Raw genomic sequence first — 18365 nt, 5'->3', positions numbered from 1 at the left:
TATATTTATTATTGTCATCTAACAAAGTCCAGGTTCTTCATGTGTCCTCACATTAGCACCTGTGAACCAACACAAGTAAAGCCAGGTGTCTCATGTTACCGGTGGCTGAATGAGCTAGGAAAAGTCTTCAGCACAAATGACCTGGCCCTCTCCTCTCAGGGTTATTGGGAATGTTAGGTACGCTGGTGGTTTGTGATAGGAAAGTAGGGGTAAAGGGTACTATTAAGTGTCAAACAAGTGCAGACTACTATAGCACTCCTTATTGTCAATAAAGTGTGACTACAGGAACCCAGTTCCACCCTGAAGACCGGATTTGGTGAGTTATATATACAGAAAAACACGAATACTGACTTTTCACAGAAGCTGGTGTGAAGCTTTTTTTGGCAGATCAATATGATACGAATGATTTTGCATAACCTAGAGTAAATATATTTTCTTGATGCATTATATGCAGCAACTGCAGCGTACATAGGCAAGGATTCATTTGTGGCTCATTCGCAATCTGCTGTTCCAGGATGGCACACCATGACCAGCAATATCCCTAGTTTTACCTCGCATCCCATAGAGGTGCACAGAAGGAATATTAATTACAGATGTGTCCTGCTACATCTTTGCTCCATATGCCATGTAGCGCTCCATGCTAGTTGCACCCTGCCTGGTTGGCGTTCTATATCGCATCATGCTGCAGTAAGGTGCAACGTAACCTACTGAAGCGCTGGAAAAGCCGAAGCGTGTAATACAACTTTCTGTCCACCAGATGTCGCTTTTCCTAAACTGCACAGCACATGTGGCAAATGGCCAACAAAGCTTTTGTAGTGTCGTCTGCTGATTGGCAGACGGAACCTGCCATTCATTACACTATACAGTAGTACTGAACTGCGTTTTGCCATGAATGCAGGATTAAATTAAGAGTTACCAGTGTTGGCCAGAAGACACACACCCAGACAAAGACAGAGCAATTCAACTTTAATATTCTTAAGGAACTCTGCTGAACTCAATACATAGCTCCAAACTACCCACCACCTGTCAGTTCTATGCTACTGTATGCCACCCAGCTGCATGTTACGCTAAACCGCTAAATACATTGTATTGTACATGTTACCATACTGTACACAACAGGTGTGACTGCTGATATGGCTGGCGTCTGTGGGCGAGTGGGTAGGGTGAGCGCCTTACAGATCGGGCACCTCAGGTTCGAGGCCCTGAAAGGGACAATATCATTTTGTACATCAGTATTTTTTTTTTTAATCTTCAATACAGGATTAAAATTAAATCATTTGTGTGTTAGTTCTGTCATTTATAAAAAATACATATCTGCGTTGGCCAGAAGATGCACACCCAGAATTAAATAAAGACAGAGCAATTCAAGTTCAATAGTCTTAAAGAACTCTGCTGAACTCAATACTCCAAACTTCCCACCACCTGTCATTTCTATGCTACTGTTTGCCACCCAGCTGCATTTTACGCTAAACTGCTATAGACATTGTATTGTACACTTTGCCTGGTGTAAAGTCGCACACTTAATATCACACACTGTACACAGCAGGTGTGACTGCTGATACTGCTGGCGTGTGTAGGTGAGTGGGTAACGTGGGCACCTTACAGAGTGGGCGCCTCGGGTTCGAGGCCCAGAAAGGGACTAGGTCACTTTGTATATCAGTAGTTTTTATTCAATACAGGATTAAATAAAGAATTAAATTATTTGGTGTGTGAGTTCTGTCATTAATAAAAAATACATATCTGCGTTGGCCAGAAGACACACACCCAGCATTAAAGACAGAGCAATTCAAGTTGAATTTTCTTAAGGAACTCTGCCGAACTCAAAACATTGCTCCAAACTTCCCACCACCTGTCAGTTCTATGCTACTGTATGCCACCTAGCTGCATGTTACGTTAAACCGCTAAAGACATTGTATTGTACACGTTATGGGGCATCCTGAGTCCTAATGTGCATACTCATTCCTATGCCAGATGGTGGCATGTTGGGAGCAATTTATTGAGTTTGTCAGAGTTCCTTAAGAATATTGAACTTGAATTGCTTTGCCTTTATTTAATGCTGGGTGCACATCATCTGGCCAATGCATATACTGTATGTATTTTTAAAACTCACAGGACTCACACACCAAATGATTTAATCCTGTATGTCATCCTGTATTTTACATACTGCAAGGACCATGGCACAAATCACAGTGTGTAACATACTGTAGGCAGCTTCCCCATCCCCACCCCCCTGTGAGATTTGTTATGAATGACTTATGATGGCTTGGGTTTTGGGGGTAAGGGCCCCATCCAGCAATACATTGCCTATAGCAGTCTAGAGTGTAATGTAGCTTGTGGCATAACATAGAGATGAAGTGATGAGGAAAGTGCAGAGCAATGCACAAAGTTGAGCAAAGTACTTTAAAAAATATTGAACCTGAAATGATCTCGCTTTATGAAGAACTGCCTGTGCGTCTTTAGGCCAGGCATCTTTACACCATGTAGTGACAGTATACAGTACGGATGACCCGTAATGAGTACAATACAATGTATATAGCAGTTTACAGTAAAATGCAGCTGGGTGGCATAACATAGAAATGAAAGATTGCTCGGTCTTTAAGAAATGATGCGTCTTTACACCAATGCAGATATGTATTTTTGTAAAACAAAGGACTCACACACCAAATGATTTAATCCTTTATTTATACCTGTACAGTAGAATAAAAAGAAACAGATAATTAAAGAATACTGATTTACAAATCAATTTTGTCCCTTTCCGGGCCTCGAACCCAAAGCGCCGGCTCTGTAAGGTGCTCACCTTAATCACTCACCCAAACACGCCAGCCATATCAACAGTTGCACCTGTTGTGCAAGTGATGTTAAATGTGCAACTTTACACCAGGTAAAGTGTACAATACTATGTCAATAGCGGTATATAGTCTAATGAAGTTGGATGTCATAAAATGGAGATGAAGGAATGAGGAAAGTGCGGAGCAATGCATAGAGTACTTTAAAAATATTAAACCTGAAATGCTCTTTTCATGAAAAACTGCCTGTGCGTCTTTAGGCCAGGCGTCTTTACACCCTGTAGCGATAGTATACAGTACGGATGGCCCGGAATGAGTACAATATAATGTCTATACCAGTATAGCCTTGACACAAAGTGATCAATTCTAGTACCTGGAGGAGTGATTGTTTACACTGCCTGAACATGATTGGCCAGCCTCTCACGGATCACCGTACACTGCTACAGTATTGTATTCAGTACTGTCATTTTTATCAGTGGAGCATTCGTCACCCAGTGGTTAAACTGTGTACTGCATGGGGTGTAATCTTCTGCGGCATACAGTATGCCACGCCACAACACGTATTAACATATCGCAGCAGGGAAGCCAGAATGCCGCGCTATGAGCAAAGATGTAGCAGGACACATCTGTATGTTGAGCCCATCGTAATAGGTGTATATATGTGTGCAGCCGAACATTGCGGGACAATCCACAATATATCGCTGCGAATGGGATCAGCCCCATAGAATGTAAATATTTTAGTAAAGACATCATTGGAATTTTTCCAATAAAATCCTGCAGAAAGTGTTGTAGTCAAATTAGTTGTTTGATTACAGACATCACCAAAGTAGACAGAAAGGCCAGGGATTCCAGCACTTACACTGGGGAAAGACAGGACCATGGGCCTGATTCAGAAATGGACACAATGACAATGTAACACAGTTTAGTAATTATTGGTAATCTGCGTATGCGTCTGAATCGCACCACGCATGCTTCAAATTTAATTTTTGTTGTTGCTTGCAGAAAAGATTTATTTGCAAAGTGATTTGCAGGAATGGACCCTTTGCGGGCGGTAATGAGGAGGTGGCAACTCAAACACAGGCGTGTCGCGACCATTTTTGGGGCGTGTCTTTGCCTGCAAGCGTGATCCCGTACGCAGTAAAAATGGCTCTGGCATCTCAGTTAATGCGGCCATTCTGCACAATCGAGCTGCGTTGTCATATGCAGTCGCTTACAAATCCCGGCTGCTGTGACACTTACACATTTTTGCACAGCCGCTGAGTACAAACTCGTAGCTGGGGTGGAATTAGCGCCCATCTCTGAATCAGGCCTATGATGTAGTCGGGTTTGTTACTGTGTGATATGCGCGGAATTCCTGCTACATCAATCAGTGTCAGTGATGACAGAGAATGCTAGCTAAATACAGTATAAAATAGTACAGAGCATTAATACATGCAATAACAAATACAGATCTCATATGCCATATAAAAGTACAATAACCAGACTGTATGGGCACACTGACCATGTTTGAGGTTTGCATTGACCCAGTTGAGAAGTCTCTGAATATCCGTGAAGACAGCCGGCGACCCTCTGTTTCCTGGCACCTGCATCATATTGTTGTCCCATTTACGGGCACAGCCCATACCCCAGGAGGTCACGCCAATTAGAACCCACCTCCCATGACTCCGCTGGCACAGAAACGGACCTCCTGAGTCACCCTGCAATATAACAGACATCTGGGAAGGGAAAGACTTTATTGGGTCTAAACTTTCCATTTCCTTGTGTTAACCTCAATCTCACTACTCTGGTACACTAGGGGGTATATTTACTAGGGGTGTGCACCGGCCACTTTTCGTGTTTTGTGTTTTGGTTTTGGATCTGGATCTTTCTTCGTGTTTTGGATCTGGATTGGTTTTGCCAAAACCACCCTTCCGTGTTTTGGGTTCTGGGTTTTGTGTTTTGGATCTGTATTTTTTTTTTAAAAAGCATAAAAACAGCTAAAATCACAGAATTTGTTGGTTTCTCTGCTCCTATGCTATTATTAACCTCAATAACCTTAATTTCCACTCATTTCCAGTCTATTCTGAACACCTCACACCTCACAATAGTGTTTTCATGTCCAAAAGGTTGCACCGAGGTAGCTGGATGACTATGCTAAGCGACACGAGTGGGCGGCACAAACACGTGACCCATCTAGGAGTGACACTGCAGTGGCAGACAGGATGGCAGTTAGAAAAACTAGGCCCCAAACTGTACATAATGCAAAGAAAAAAAAGAAGTGCAAGATGGAATTGTCCTTGGGCCCTCCCACCCACCCTTATGTTGTATAAACAGGACATGCACACTTTAACAAATCAATCATTTCAGCGCCAGGGTCTGCCACACAACTGTGGCTGAAATGATTGGTTCGTTTGGGCCCCCACAAAACAAGCTGGCAATTAATGTGTCCCTGCACAAACTGGCTCTACGGAGGCAAGATGTCATCCTCATCCTCCTCATCCACCGATTCCTCACCCTCTTCAGTGTGTACATCCTCATCCTCACAAAGTATTAACTCGTCCCCACTTGAATCCACCACCACAGGTCCCTCTGTACCTTCTGGAGGCTGGTCTCCCTGGAAGAGCTGATAATTCATTTTGATGAACATCATCTTCTCCACATTCTGTGGAAGCAACCTCCTACGCCTTTCGCTGACAAGGTTCCCGGCTGCACTAAACACTCTTTCGGAGTACACACTGGAGGGGGGGCAACTCAGGTAAAATAGAGCCAGCTTGTACAGGGGCCTCCAAATTGCCTCTTTTTCCTGCCAGTACAGGTATGGACTGTCTGACATGCCTACTTGGATGCTGTCACCGATGTAATCCTCCACCATTCTGTCAATGGTGACAGTATCATATGCAGTGACAGTAGACATGTCAGAAATTGTTGCCAGGTCCTTCAGTCCGGACCAGATGTCCAAACTTGGTCCTGCCTGCCCTGCATCACCGCCAGCGGGTTGCTTAGGATACCTAAGTTTTTTCCTGGCAGCCCCAGTTGCGGGAGAAAATGAAGAAGGAGCCGTTGACGTGTCACGTTCCGCTTCAGTTGACAGTGTGTTCACCAGCAGGTCTTTGCACCTCTGCAGGCTTGTGTCGGCCGGAAAGAGAGACACCACATAGGCTTTAAACCTAGGATCAAGCACGGTGGCCAAAATGTAGTGGTCTGATTTCAACAGATTGACCACCCTGGAATCCTGGCAAAGCGAATGAAGGGCTTCATCCACAAGTCCCACATGCCGAGCGGAATCGCTCCGTCTTAGCTCCTCCTTCACTTTCTCCAGCTGCTTCTGCAAAAGCCTGATGAGGGGAATGACCTGACTCAAGCTGGCTGTGTCTGAACTGACTTCACGTGTGGCAAGTTCGAAGGGCTGGAGAACCTTGCACAACACGGAAATCATTCTCCACTGCGCTTGAGTCAGGTGCATACCCCCTCCTTTGCCTATGTCATAGGTGGATGTATAGGCTTGTATGGCCTTTTGCTGCTCCTCCATCCTCTGAAGCATATAGAGGGTTGAGTTCCACCGCGTCACAACCTCTTGCTTCAGGTGATGGCGGGGCAGGTTCAAGAGTGTTTGCTGGCGCTCCAGTCTTCGGCACGCAGTCGCTGAATGGCAAAAGTGGCCAGAAATTTTTCGGGCCACCCAAAGCGTCTCCTGCATGCCCCTGTCGCTTTTCAGAAAATTCTGCACCACCAAGTTTATTGTGTGAGCAAAACATGGGACGTGCTGGAATTTGCCCAGATGTAATGCCCGCACAATATTGGTGGCGTTGTCAGATATCACAAATCCCCAGGAGAGTCTAAGTGGGGTAAGCCACTGGGCGATGATTTCCCTCAGTTTCTCTAAGAGGTTGTCGGCGGTGTGCCTCTTACTGAAACCGGTGATACACAGCGTAGCCTGCCTTGTAACGAGCTGGCGTTTCTGAGATGCTGCTACTGGTGACGCTGCTGCTGTTGCTGCGTAAGGTGATACATCTACCCAGTGGGCTGTCACAGTCATATAGTCCTTAGTCTGCCCTGTTCCACTTGTCCACATGTCCGTGGTTAAGTGGACATTGTGTACAACGGCATTTTTCAGGACACTGAGGACACTTTTTCTGACGTTTCTGTACAGTCTCGGTATCGCCTGCCTAGTGAAGTGGAATCTAGACGGGATTTGGAACCGGGGACACACTACCTCCATCAATTGTCTAAATCCCACTGCACTAATGGCGGATACCGGACGCACGTCTAACACCAACATAGCAGTCAAGGCCTCAGTTATACGTTTTGCTTCAGGATGACTGCTGTCGTACTTCATCCTCCTCGCTAAGGACTGTTGGAGGGTCAATTGTTTAGTAAAAGTAGTGGTGTTCCTACTTCCTCTCTGGGATGATGAACGACTCCCAGCAGCAGCAACAGCAGCAGCGGCAGCAGTAGGCGTAGCAATGCAGGATCCTCCAGAGGAATCCCGGATAGGAGAGTCAGTCATGCCAGTGACATGGCCTGCAGGACTACTTCCGATCCTGACTAAGGAGGAAATTGATGAGGAGGGAGTTGACGGTGTGGTTTGCAGGCGCTTGGATACAACAGGACAACGGGATTTAGGTGTCCCTGGACTGCTTACGGTCTTAGCCAAAGTTTCTGAACTTGACAGTAACTTTTTATGAACGCGCTGCAGGTGCCGTATAAGGGAGGATGTTCCTAGGTGGTTGACGTCCCTACCCCTACTTATTTCACCTTTACATATGGTACATATGGCAAGACAGTTGTTGTCCGGATTTGGATAGAAATATTGCCAGACCAAAGAGGTGGAATGTTTGGTCTTCTGCCCAGGCATGACCGTGATGGGCTTTTTCATCCCACGGACAACAACTGTCTCCCCCGGAGCCTGATTTAAACAAACCACATCACCATCAGAATCCTCCTCGCCAACTTCCTCCTCAGCGCCAGCTACACCAGTATCCTCATCCTGTTGTACTTCAACAGTGACATCTTCAATTTGCATATCAGCAAGTGGACTGTGGGTGCTCCTTTCAGCACTTGCAGGGGGCGTGCAAATGGTGGAAAGAGCCACCTCTTCCCGTCCAGTGCTGGGAAGGTCAGGCATCGCAACCACCACCACACTTGGACTCTCCTTGGGGATTTGTGATATCTTCTTAGAAAGCACAGTTCTTCGCTGTGCTTTTGCCAGCTTAACTCTTTTGATTTTTTTAGTGGGAGGAGGGCTTCCATCGTCATGTGAAGCTGAACCACTAGTCATGAACATACTAGGGATCGACCTTAGCCGTTCCTTGCCACTCCGTGTCGTAAATGGCATATTGGCAAGTTTACGTTTCTCTTCAGCTGATTTAAATGTCTTTTTCAAGGTCATTTTCCTGAACTTTGCCATTTGGGATTGTATGTGCCCTCTACTATGACATTGGGCATCGGCCTTGGCAGACGACGTTGATGGCATGTTATCGTCTATGTCATGACTAGTGGCAGCAGCTTCAGCACTAGGAGGAAGTGGTTCTTGATCTTTCTCTATTTTATTTTTATCGGAGAAAGTTTGGTCCTCCATTTATGTTATATCGATTTGATATATACGTGCGGCTAAACACAGAAAATAATTTTTTTTTTGGTTTGGACTGGAGTGTACTCTCGGGGGTTACAGCACCCTTTAACGGTCAAGCCAGCCGGCCCTTTACTTATGACACAGGCGCACGCTTGGCACTACTTTGTTGATGCACGTGCGGCTACTGCGCACACAATTCACAAACACAGAAAATAATTTTTTTTTTGGTTTGGACTGGAGTGTACTCTCGGGGGTTACAGCACCCTTAACGGTCAAGCCAGCCGGCCCTTTACTTATGACACAGGCGCACGCTTGGCACTACTTTGTTGATGCACGTGCGGCTACTGCGCACACAATTCACAAACACAGAAAATAATTTTTTTTTGGTTTGGACTGGAGTGTACTTTCGGGGGTTACAGCACCCTTTAATGGTCAAGCCAGCCGGCCCTTTACTTATGACACAGGCGCACGCTTGGCACTACTTTGTTGATGCACGTGCGGCTACTGCGCACACAATTCACAAACACAGAAAATAATTTTTTTTTTGGTTTGGACTGGAGTGTACTCTCGGGGGTTACAGCACCCTTAACGGTCAAGCCAGCCGGCCCTTTACTTATGACACAGGCGCACGCTTGGCACTACTTTGTTGATGCACGTGCGGCTACTGCGCACACAATTCACAAACACAGAAAATAATTTTTTTTTGGTTTGGACTGGAGTGTACTTTCGGGGGTTACAGCACCCTTTAACGGTCAAGCCAGCCGGCCCTTTACTTATGACACAGGCGCACGCTTGGCACTACTTTGTTGATACACGTGCGGCTACTGCGCACACAATTCACAAACACAGAAAATAATTTTTTTTTTGGTTTGGACTGGAGTGTACTTTGGGGGTTACAGCACCCTTTAACGGTCAAGCCAGCCGGCCCTTTACTTATGACACAGGCGCACGCTTGGCACTACTTTGTTGATGCACGTGCGGCTACTGCGCACACAATTCACAAACACAGAAAATAATTTTTTTTTTGGTTTGGACTGGAGTGTACTTTCGGGGGTTACAGCACCCTTAACGGTCAAGCCAGCCGGCCCTTTACTTATGACACAGGTGCACGCTTGGCACTACTTTGTTGATGCACGTGCGGCTACTGCGCACACAATTCACAAACACAGAAAATAAATTTTTTTTTGGTTTGGACTGGAGTGTACTTTCGGGGGTTACAGCACCCTTAACGGTCAAGCCAGCCGGCCCTTTACTTATGACACAGGCGCACGCTTGGCACTACTTTGTTGATGCACGTGCGGCTACTGCGCACACAATTCACAAACACAGAAAATAATTTTTTTTTGGTTTAGACTGGAGTGTACTTTCGGGGGTTACAGCACCCTTTAACGGTCAAGCCAGCCGGCCCTTTACTTATGACACAGGCGCACGCTTGGCACTACTTTGTTGATGCACGTGCGGCTACTGCGCACACAATTCACAAACACAGAAAATATATTATTTTTTTAGCACTTGGGGGGAGCACCCCTGATGGACAGAGCACCCCCTGGACAACACTACAGCACTCCTTTAGGACTGGGACACTGCACAGGACTTTGGAGTGGACACAGCCCCTATGGAGAACTGACTGCACAACACAGTCCAGCCAGCCCCTATGGACTTTGAAGTAGTGGACACAGCCCCTATTAACAACAGCAGCACAGCACAACACAGCCAGCCCCTATGGACTTTGAAGTAGTGGACAACAGCAGCACTACACTACACTACACTACACTACACTACACAGCCCTAACTCCCACCCTCCCTCTTCACTGTCCACAGCCGAGTGAGAAAATGGCGCCAACGCGGGTACCTTATATAGGATCCAAAACCCGCGAGACTCGGAAGGCGGGATGATGACGTTTTGCCTCGATTTCAGATCCGAGTCAGGCGGGAAAAGTCGAGCCTGATTCGGATCGGACTCGGATCGGGGGGGCTCGGGGGGGTTCGGATTTCAGAAATCCGAACCCGCTCACCCCTAATATTTACTAAAGTGTGGATTTTTAAAAGTGGAGATATTGCCCATAGCAACCAATCAGATTGTAGTTATTATCTTCCAGAAGGTGCTAGATGCATTTTAAGTAGAATCTAATTGGTTGCTATGGGCAACATCTCCACTTTTAAAAACCCGCACCTTAGTAAATATACCCCTAGGTCTAGAAAACCAGCTACTGCACACGTTACCTTTTAAACTAAGTCTCCCTCTACCTGATTCACCGTAAGGTAATGTGGCCAAGTCAAATATATCCATACTGTGTGCAAAATAGAGAGTATAGAACAGGTATACATTCAGCCGTCAGGTGAACTTACACACATGAACATAACATACATTCAACCATCCATAAAATTATTCAACATTGCTGCTCTAAAATTATTAAGAAAAACGGAAATAAAGGTCATAGTTTAAATAGAATTACCAGGACTTTAAAGACAATTGCCGATGGTCACCACTAGCCAGGTTATAGTCAGCATCTCAACAGTCAGGATGACAACGGTCACAATACCGACAGCTGCATCCCAGCTGTCAGAATCCCTGCAGATTGCGGAGGTAAGTATTACGGTAAGCGGAAGACTTAGGGTTAATGGGAGGGTTAGGCTGCGGGAGGGGAGGGTTAGGGTAAAGGTAATAATACTTACAGAAATCTGTCGGGATTCTGACTGTTGGGATGCCGCTGTTGGTATTCTGACCGTCGAGATTCCGTACCCAACCCATCTAACCATCAGCAGCTGGGTGAATTCCCTGCTTTTCCATGGGTTAGATTCATTTTGGCCCAACAGAGTTTGAAAGCACCAATTATCCCTGTAATATTGCTACGTATTGGCCATGCGGTTTATGCACAGAGGAAGATTATTGCAGTATCTTTACCTTATCTACCAACACAGATCATCTTGCCCCTACTGTACTTATATAGGAGGTTACCTTTCAGTGGTAATCAGTGGCATGAGAGAAGTCATTGCCAACCAAAAAACAAACAGAGGAATACAGAGAATGTACCTGACATGCATCCCTTCCACCTTCTGGAAATCCTGCACAAACCACAGTGTCAAACACTAAGCGTCCATCCAGCGTTTCCATGGTGCTTAAACACTTCTTGTATTCAATGAGAGGTAATGCCACCTGTTGGAGCCTGGTAGGCAGCTGGCCATCTGAAACACCAAGCAGTAACATTTATGTGATTTTAGTTACATTCTGCTAATGAGGTATCTGGCATCTCAGACTGGCTGAAGCTTCTTACTTTCTTGCAGACGTCCCCACCCAAGGGCAATACACAGAGAACCTGATACAAAGATGTCATCTGGATTTGGTAGGCAAGCTGGTTGGATGGTCTCACCTGTAAGGGCAGAAATATGCAATTAATAATACTTCAGAGTGCTATTAAATTGTGTTTGTTGTTTTTTTTTCTAGGTAAAAATGGTATAGACCAATAAAGGTGTACCGGGTTGGGTACGGGATGCCAGCACTTTGGATCCCGGCAGTCAGAATACCGATGCCGGGATCCCGATAGGGTTAGGATACAGACACCTGTTGGTAGTTATGTGTTTATTGACAAACAGCATGGTGTTTGTCATGTTCTTGGATTTTCTGTGAGGATTGGCAAGTTCAATGTTGGTCATGTTGAGAACCTTCTGTTTGACATACTCCAGGTCTTTAAGTATCCTCTCTGTAAAAATTTGTGCAACATGAGATCAATTTAATCTTCAGCCGTGACATAATCCTTAGTTATTCTCCTCATCCTGAGAAACTGGGTGTAAGGAAGTCCCTTCTTCATGGAGATGGGGTGGTGGCTATGTACATGTAAAAGGTTATTGCTATCTGTAGGTTTATGGTAAATGCTAGTAGTCAAATCCTTTCCGTTCCATCCCATGAGAACATCAAGGAAATGTTCTTGTGAGTTGTACTCATACGTGAACTTGATATGTTCGTGTGTCTGGTTGATGTGTTCCATGTTCATGATAGGACCCTCTGTTCGAACCATAGGACAAAAATGTCATCAATATATTGCGTTAAAAAAATGATGTTTTTCTTAAAGTCAGGATTATCAACAAACAATAACTTTTCAATGTAAAACATAAATGTTAGTGAAGGACGATGTTACGCGAGAGCCCATAGCACAGCCTTTAAATTGTAAGAAAAACTGGTTGTCAAAGAAAAAGTAATTCCACCTCACTGCCTCTTTCAGGTGGTTCATGTACAGTGCAATGCTGGGGCCATTATATTCCTAATTTGAATGTAAAAAGTCACAAAGTCTTCCAGATGCTGTAGGCCTTGTTGATGTGGGATATTGGTGTATAGGGAAACCACATCAAGGGTGCACATAATGAGATCAGTGGGTAGATTTTTCAAACCATAAAGGGTGTTCGTGTCTTTTATGTACTTGCTTTGTTGCATAATCAATGGTTCAACAAAAAAATCCAAATATTAAGAAATGGTACTGTATAAAGTACCCCTGGCAGGAAATAATAGGCTTGCCAGGTGGTGCTTGCAAGGATCTATGGCTCTTGGGCAGAGTGTAGATTATAAGGACAACCTCTTTGTTGACTTGCAAGTTTTGTCTGGTGGATTCGATAATCAAGTGTTCCATTTCAGCTTCCAATAGAAGGCCATCAAGCTCTTTTTTGTAACGTTGAGTTGGATCCGCTTCCAATTTGCAGTAGACTGCTGAATTGGCCAGCTGTTTATATATCTCAGTTTTGTATGTTGTGGTGTCCTAAAAAACCAATACTCCACCTTAGTCTGCTGATCAAATGGCAATGCTTCTATCTTTGCTGAGTGTTTTGAGAACTTGATTCTTCTTTAGTGAGGTTAAACTGAATCCATTGTGGTTTTTTACTCTCGGACATAACCTTATGATTCAGGAGTCTTACAAAACTTTTGACGGAAGCATTGTTCGACTGAGGCTCAAAGAGGGATTTTTTTGTGTACTGTACCCTCTATGAAAGACATGTAAGTGGTGGATGAATTGGGTGGATGAATTGGAAAAAAACTTCTCCAGCTTCAAACCTCTATTGAAGTGTCACAGCTCTTTTTTCCAAGTGAATTCATCAAAAGGTGCAAGTGGGTACTCTTGACTGTTTACAAAATTGGTCTACTGGATAAATTGACAATTATATTTTCTTCTTGCTGCCTCTAGTGCCTCTCACTCTGGCCACCACATTGCATGCGGGCTCTATGTCTCTTTGTGGATACCCCTAAAGGGTGTTTCTGTGCGGGTCTCGATGGTGAATCACAGGCACTGAGTGAGGAGTTTGCTTCACTTGAAATGTCTGTGTCCAAATTTCTTCTGTAGTTTCTTTGTCTTTGTTTAGTGAATCTTGGTGTTGTCGTTCTCCGGTGTGTGGCAGGAACGGGCTGATGGCGCGGTATATGGTCTAAAGATCTACAGTAAAAAGGTAGACAATGTCTAGATAGACACCAGATGTTAGACAGGTAATAGGTCGACAGGGACAAAAAGTTGACATGAACAAAAGGTCGACACACTAAAGGTCGATATGTAAGAAGGTCGACAGGTACAAATTGTCGACAGGGTCAAAAGGTCAACATACAAACATGAAAATTGTCGACACATGATTTTTTTATTTTTTTAGGGTTAGGCACTTACCGGAGGGTTAGGGTTAGGCACTTACCCCAACGGTTAGGGTTAGGCACCAGGAGGGAGGTTTAGGCACTAGAAAGGACGGTTAGGGTCAGGCACCTACACCGACGGTTAGGATTAGGCACCAGGAGGGAGGTTTAGGGTGAAGATTCGAGTTAGAAAAAAACATATGTCAACAATTTTCATGTCGACAATACGCATGTCGACCTTTTGACATTGTCGACCATTTGTAACTGTCGACCTTCTTACACGTCGACCTTTAGTGTGTCGACCTTTTGTCCCTGTCGACCTATTGCCTGTCTAACATCTGGTGTCTATCGAGACATTGTCTACCTTTTTACTGTATATCTTTCAATCCATAACCGATGACGCAATTCCAGCTGCACACTCCAGCCCATGTGGATGTGCTTGGTCTCACTTTTGATGTACAGCTATATAAGGTATGTTTCTACATGATTGCAGTGTTCGTGATAAAGGTCAGTAGAAACGAGACAAAAAAAGAAGACTGTTTGATGGGGCCACTCTTAAAGTAAGTAGTTATAAAGTTAAAATATAACGGTTATTCAAATTTTCTAAAATGTAGGTGGACATGCAACATATTAAGGGACAAGATAAAAATGTATATAAATTAAATACACAAATAGTCTGCTGTGACTATATATTATTAATCAACATAACATTTCCTCAAGGTCCCAAATTGTTATCGCCAAATTTATTTAATAATAGCAGCTATATATAATACAAAAATATAGTAAAGAGGTATAGTACCAAGATGCTGGGTATTAAATAAATAATATAGCACCACACAAATAATTAGAGAAAGCGTAAATTGGCAAGATATAAGCACCTCCACTATAATATAGGTAATAGAACCACAAAATAGGGTAATGTCATTAGGTTATTATCACATCCGAGTAAATATACCTACTCATTAGATGCATCATCTGCTAAAAATATTTTTGTTCATACAGTTTCTGTTTATGTACTTTGTAAGGTGCTGCGCACCCCTTGTGGCACTATATAAAGGATAATAATAATAATCATAATAATGATAAGAATATACATAAGCGCCCATCACCTATAATGAAAACCTTGCTCTATGATTATTCCTATCATATTGCCATTCCTACTACCTGTTTAGATCCCCGTCCCCGAAATCATGTGCTTGCCCCAGGTCTGAGAAGGAGTATTGGGGCTGTAAGTGGAGGCAGAGCTATTAGGGGGGATGTGTGTGTCACTCAGTGATAAAGTCTCTTATTGGTGAATGTAATTTACCAAACTTGATGCTCCCCACCAGCTCCAGCACTGCAATATCATAGTTGATCGGCCGGCTTGGGTTGAAGTCGGGGTGCTTGGTGACCGTTTTTATGTAGAAGATACGTTCAGTGGATTCTTCAACAGAGAAGTCGTGGTCTCCAATGCACACTGATACACTAGATTCAACATTCCTGTGAAAGACATGGAACAGAGAGGGAGTTTCCACCTAAGAAATTCAGAACCTGTCTGCAAATGAAACTACCATGATTACATGTTTGCAGTGCACCAACATGTGCCATCGCATTGTACAATAATAAGGTACATTATAGGATGTCACACAAAAAACAGGCCAAAACAAAAAGGTAGAGGGAGCACGTTGCAGTCAGGAGTCTGCTATCGGTCTAAAATGTGGTCTAGATTTATACAATACCAGCATACAGGACCTGTCTCTCAGGGCCGTAACTAGGCTAGTGCGACCAGTGCCATGGCACAGGGCACCGCAGGGCAGGGGGCACTGTTTGGGCCTGTGAATTTTCCTGTTTATTATCATTCTCACTTGTAGCTTCCTCTTATTTTATCCCCAGCATCTCCTGGCCTCCCCTATCTCTTCCCCTTGAGAACATGGCCCATTTTCAGGTGCACTATCTTATGTTCCTATTTAAAAAATGGGGGGGGGAGCCAATGTTCTCTCTGGCACAGAGCACCAAAAAGTCTAGTTACGGCTCTGCTGCCTCTTCCCCTAGGTCCGTCCCTACACTTACCCTGCGCTCACTTTTCCCCGGTCCCTTCTCTTCATCGCCTGCTGCGCGAGCTCCTGTTCCTACTGCGTATGTCAGACTCGGGACAGTCCATCAGTGATTATATAGATTTAGAATGCTACGCAAAATATAAACTGAGGAAGGTGTGTGCCTTTGAGGGACTGACATTCCAATAATGTTTAGAGGGATGTATAAAATATCTGTGGTTTAGTGAAACAAAAAATGTTTATTCAATATACAGATTTGTCCTCATACACTGCCGCGATGGGCATCTTTTTCGCTCAAAATGTGCGTTTTATCCCAATATAAAATAAACACGTGTATCCGATTTTTGGGCATAAATAGATGATCCTTGCAGGAAATTAAAAAATAAGTTTAATTTAAAAAAAAAAAAGGAAGAAAAGAAGATGATGTTTACAAAAAGAGCCTTTGCTGCCACGTTGAATCCTCTTCTCGAACGTCCCCGATATATTGCCCAGATTAGTTTATTACTTGGTTTATTCTGTTTGTTTCTTGTGCCATGCATGACACTGCAGGTGTTTGTGGCGCTTTCTAAATAATAATACACTAATAATATTTTCAAACATTCTACGTATAAATGTTCTTCCGCTCTTACCTGTCAGACACGCAGTGAGCAGCCGTAATTACGTATTTGTCGCTAACGATGGTTCCTCCACAGAAGTGTTTCCCATCCCGCTTTAGAGACACCTAAGCAAGGTTAGTCATAAAATATCATTTTAACTGTGTCAGCACAGATGTACTTATATTTGATAGATACTTTCAGACTTATAAAGGAAGCAGAGTATAAGAATACCATAGCCACATTCGGCACGACTTGGCAAGCAAGTATGGTCATGTTGGGCCATTGATCTGTACGTGTACCAACAATGATTGTTCCTCAGTCTAGATCAAATTGTGATACAATTTTGATCGTTTGGAAACCAGGTTCCGGGTAGATTGATAACCAGATTATATGGGGTACGTTGCCAAGTACTTCATAAGCCTCATAAATGATCAATCGGAGCTAATACATCTGGCACAAGTCAGAAGGTGGACATGGCCATAAGGTCCACAAACAAAAATGTCGACACAAACAAATGCCGACCTGTTTAAAATGACATTATGCGCATGATGTTGACATTTAACATGTCGACACCAGAATGGCAACAGTACATTTTTTGTGTTATTTTTAAGATAAACTATGTAAAAATAAAATAATGTATGTCGACATTAAATGAACATGTCGACATTTTAACCAATATCAACATATTGCTTGTCGACCTAATGCCCATGCTGACATTCTGAATGTTGACTATTCATACCACACCTCTGTAAGGTGCACTTACCATGCACAGATAATTAAGAGTAGAAACATATAAACATAAATTTAATGTCTTTTAAACATAATTTTTTTAAGTGACTGACCAATAAAAGTTTAAATAAACTTTTGTAATTAATCTGTCCAATATGTATTGGTGTTTGCAGATTATTAGTTAAAATATTAAACCCAGATAACACCAATTGTATCATATTTGATACATGAGTTTCTGGGATTGTCAAACTCCTTGTCCTGTTTCCCGTAAGGAGGAAATAAAACAACCTTTCTTCTTTCATCCACGTGAACATCTAAACAGACGAGGCACACAGGGGGAGATGTATCAAATATTCTATAAAAATAAAGTGAAGTTGCCCATAGCAACCAATTCGCTTCTAACTGAAATTTTATAGAACAGTGATCAGCCCCGAAACTGTATTAGGTTGCCTCACTGGGCAGCCCTCTAACCTTCAAAGGGGCTGCACATTAATTTTAATCTCAGTAGCAAGTTAAATTAATATATTTTGGGCCTGATTTATAGTTGGGCGCTAGTATCATCGCTTCTTTGGACACAGCAGGGGTACTGTAATAAGCTAATGCAGCAGGAGGTGTCTAAGGAGAAAAGATGCCTCCCGACAGCATCACAGATCCAAGCTCTGCATCCAAAGACACAGCATGGGATCCCGACGCGATGGTTGCAGCATCAGCTCCAAAGGTTACTTAGAATGGCCGAGGCAGACCCTGGCTTTCTGCAATCCCAGAAAACGGGGACCTTGCGCCTCCAGGTTTGCATACTACTCTAAATTAGGCCGTTAATCAATGAAACAGACACCTATCTGTAATTACTATATTGCTAGATCTGATCACTAAGGCGACTCACCACCACCTTGGGAAGAGTGAATTGGAAAGACATTGTACTTGAATCGCATGGAAATTTCAATGTTTCCTGTGTCTATGGTTACCAAGTAATCTAGGTTTCCAATTATTAAAGACAAGGCCCTAAAATCACACCTATGTTTCTATGTATTTGTACCTTTGTAAAGCAGGAATCCTAGCAGCTTATAT

At 43.6% G+C, this 18365-nt stretch overlaps 1 protein-coding gene across 1 annotated transcript in view; it reads right to left on the bottom strand.

The window, feature by feature from the left end:
* The window catches only part of OVCH2 (ovochymase 2), a 104430-nt gene that overhangs the window by 76184 nt on the left and 9881 nt on the right, over nucleotides 1-18365 (bottom strand). Inside the window, exons 3-7 of the mRNA XM_088449004.1 lie at nucleotides 16602-16693; nucleotides 15246-15418; nucleotides 11613-11708; nucleotides 11372-11523; nucleotides 4288-4483 (exon numbers count right to left, since the gene is read on the bottom strand). Coding sequence (XP_088305130.1) covers nucleotides 4288-4483; nucleotides 11372-11523; nucleotides 11613-11708; nucleotides 15246-15418; nucleotides 16602-16693 — 709 coding nt within the window. The remainder of the gene's footprint in view (nucleotides 1-4287; nucleotides 4484-11371; nucleotides 11524-11612; nucleotides 11709-15245; nucleotides 15419-16601; nucleotides 16694-18365) is intronic.

The sequence above is a fragment of the Taudactylus pleione genome, unplaced genomic scaffold, assembly GCF_031769625.1.
Source record: "Taudactylus pleione unplaced genomic scaffold, aTauple2 ptg000475l, whole genome shotgun sequence".
NCBI classification, from domain to species: Eukaryota; Metazoa; Chordata; class Amphibia; order Anura; family Myobatrachidae; genus Taudactylus; species Taudactylus pleione.
Note: the sequence above shows the minus strand (reverse complement) of the source record. Positions and strands in the feature narration are given on the sequence as shown.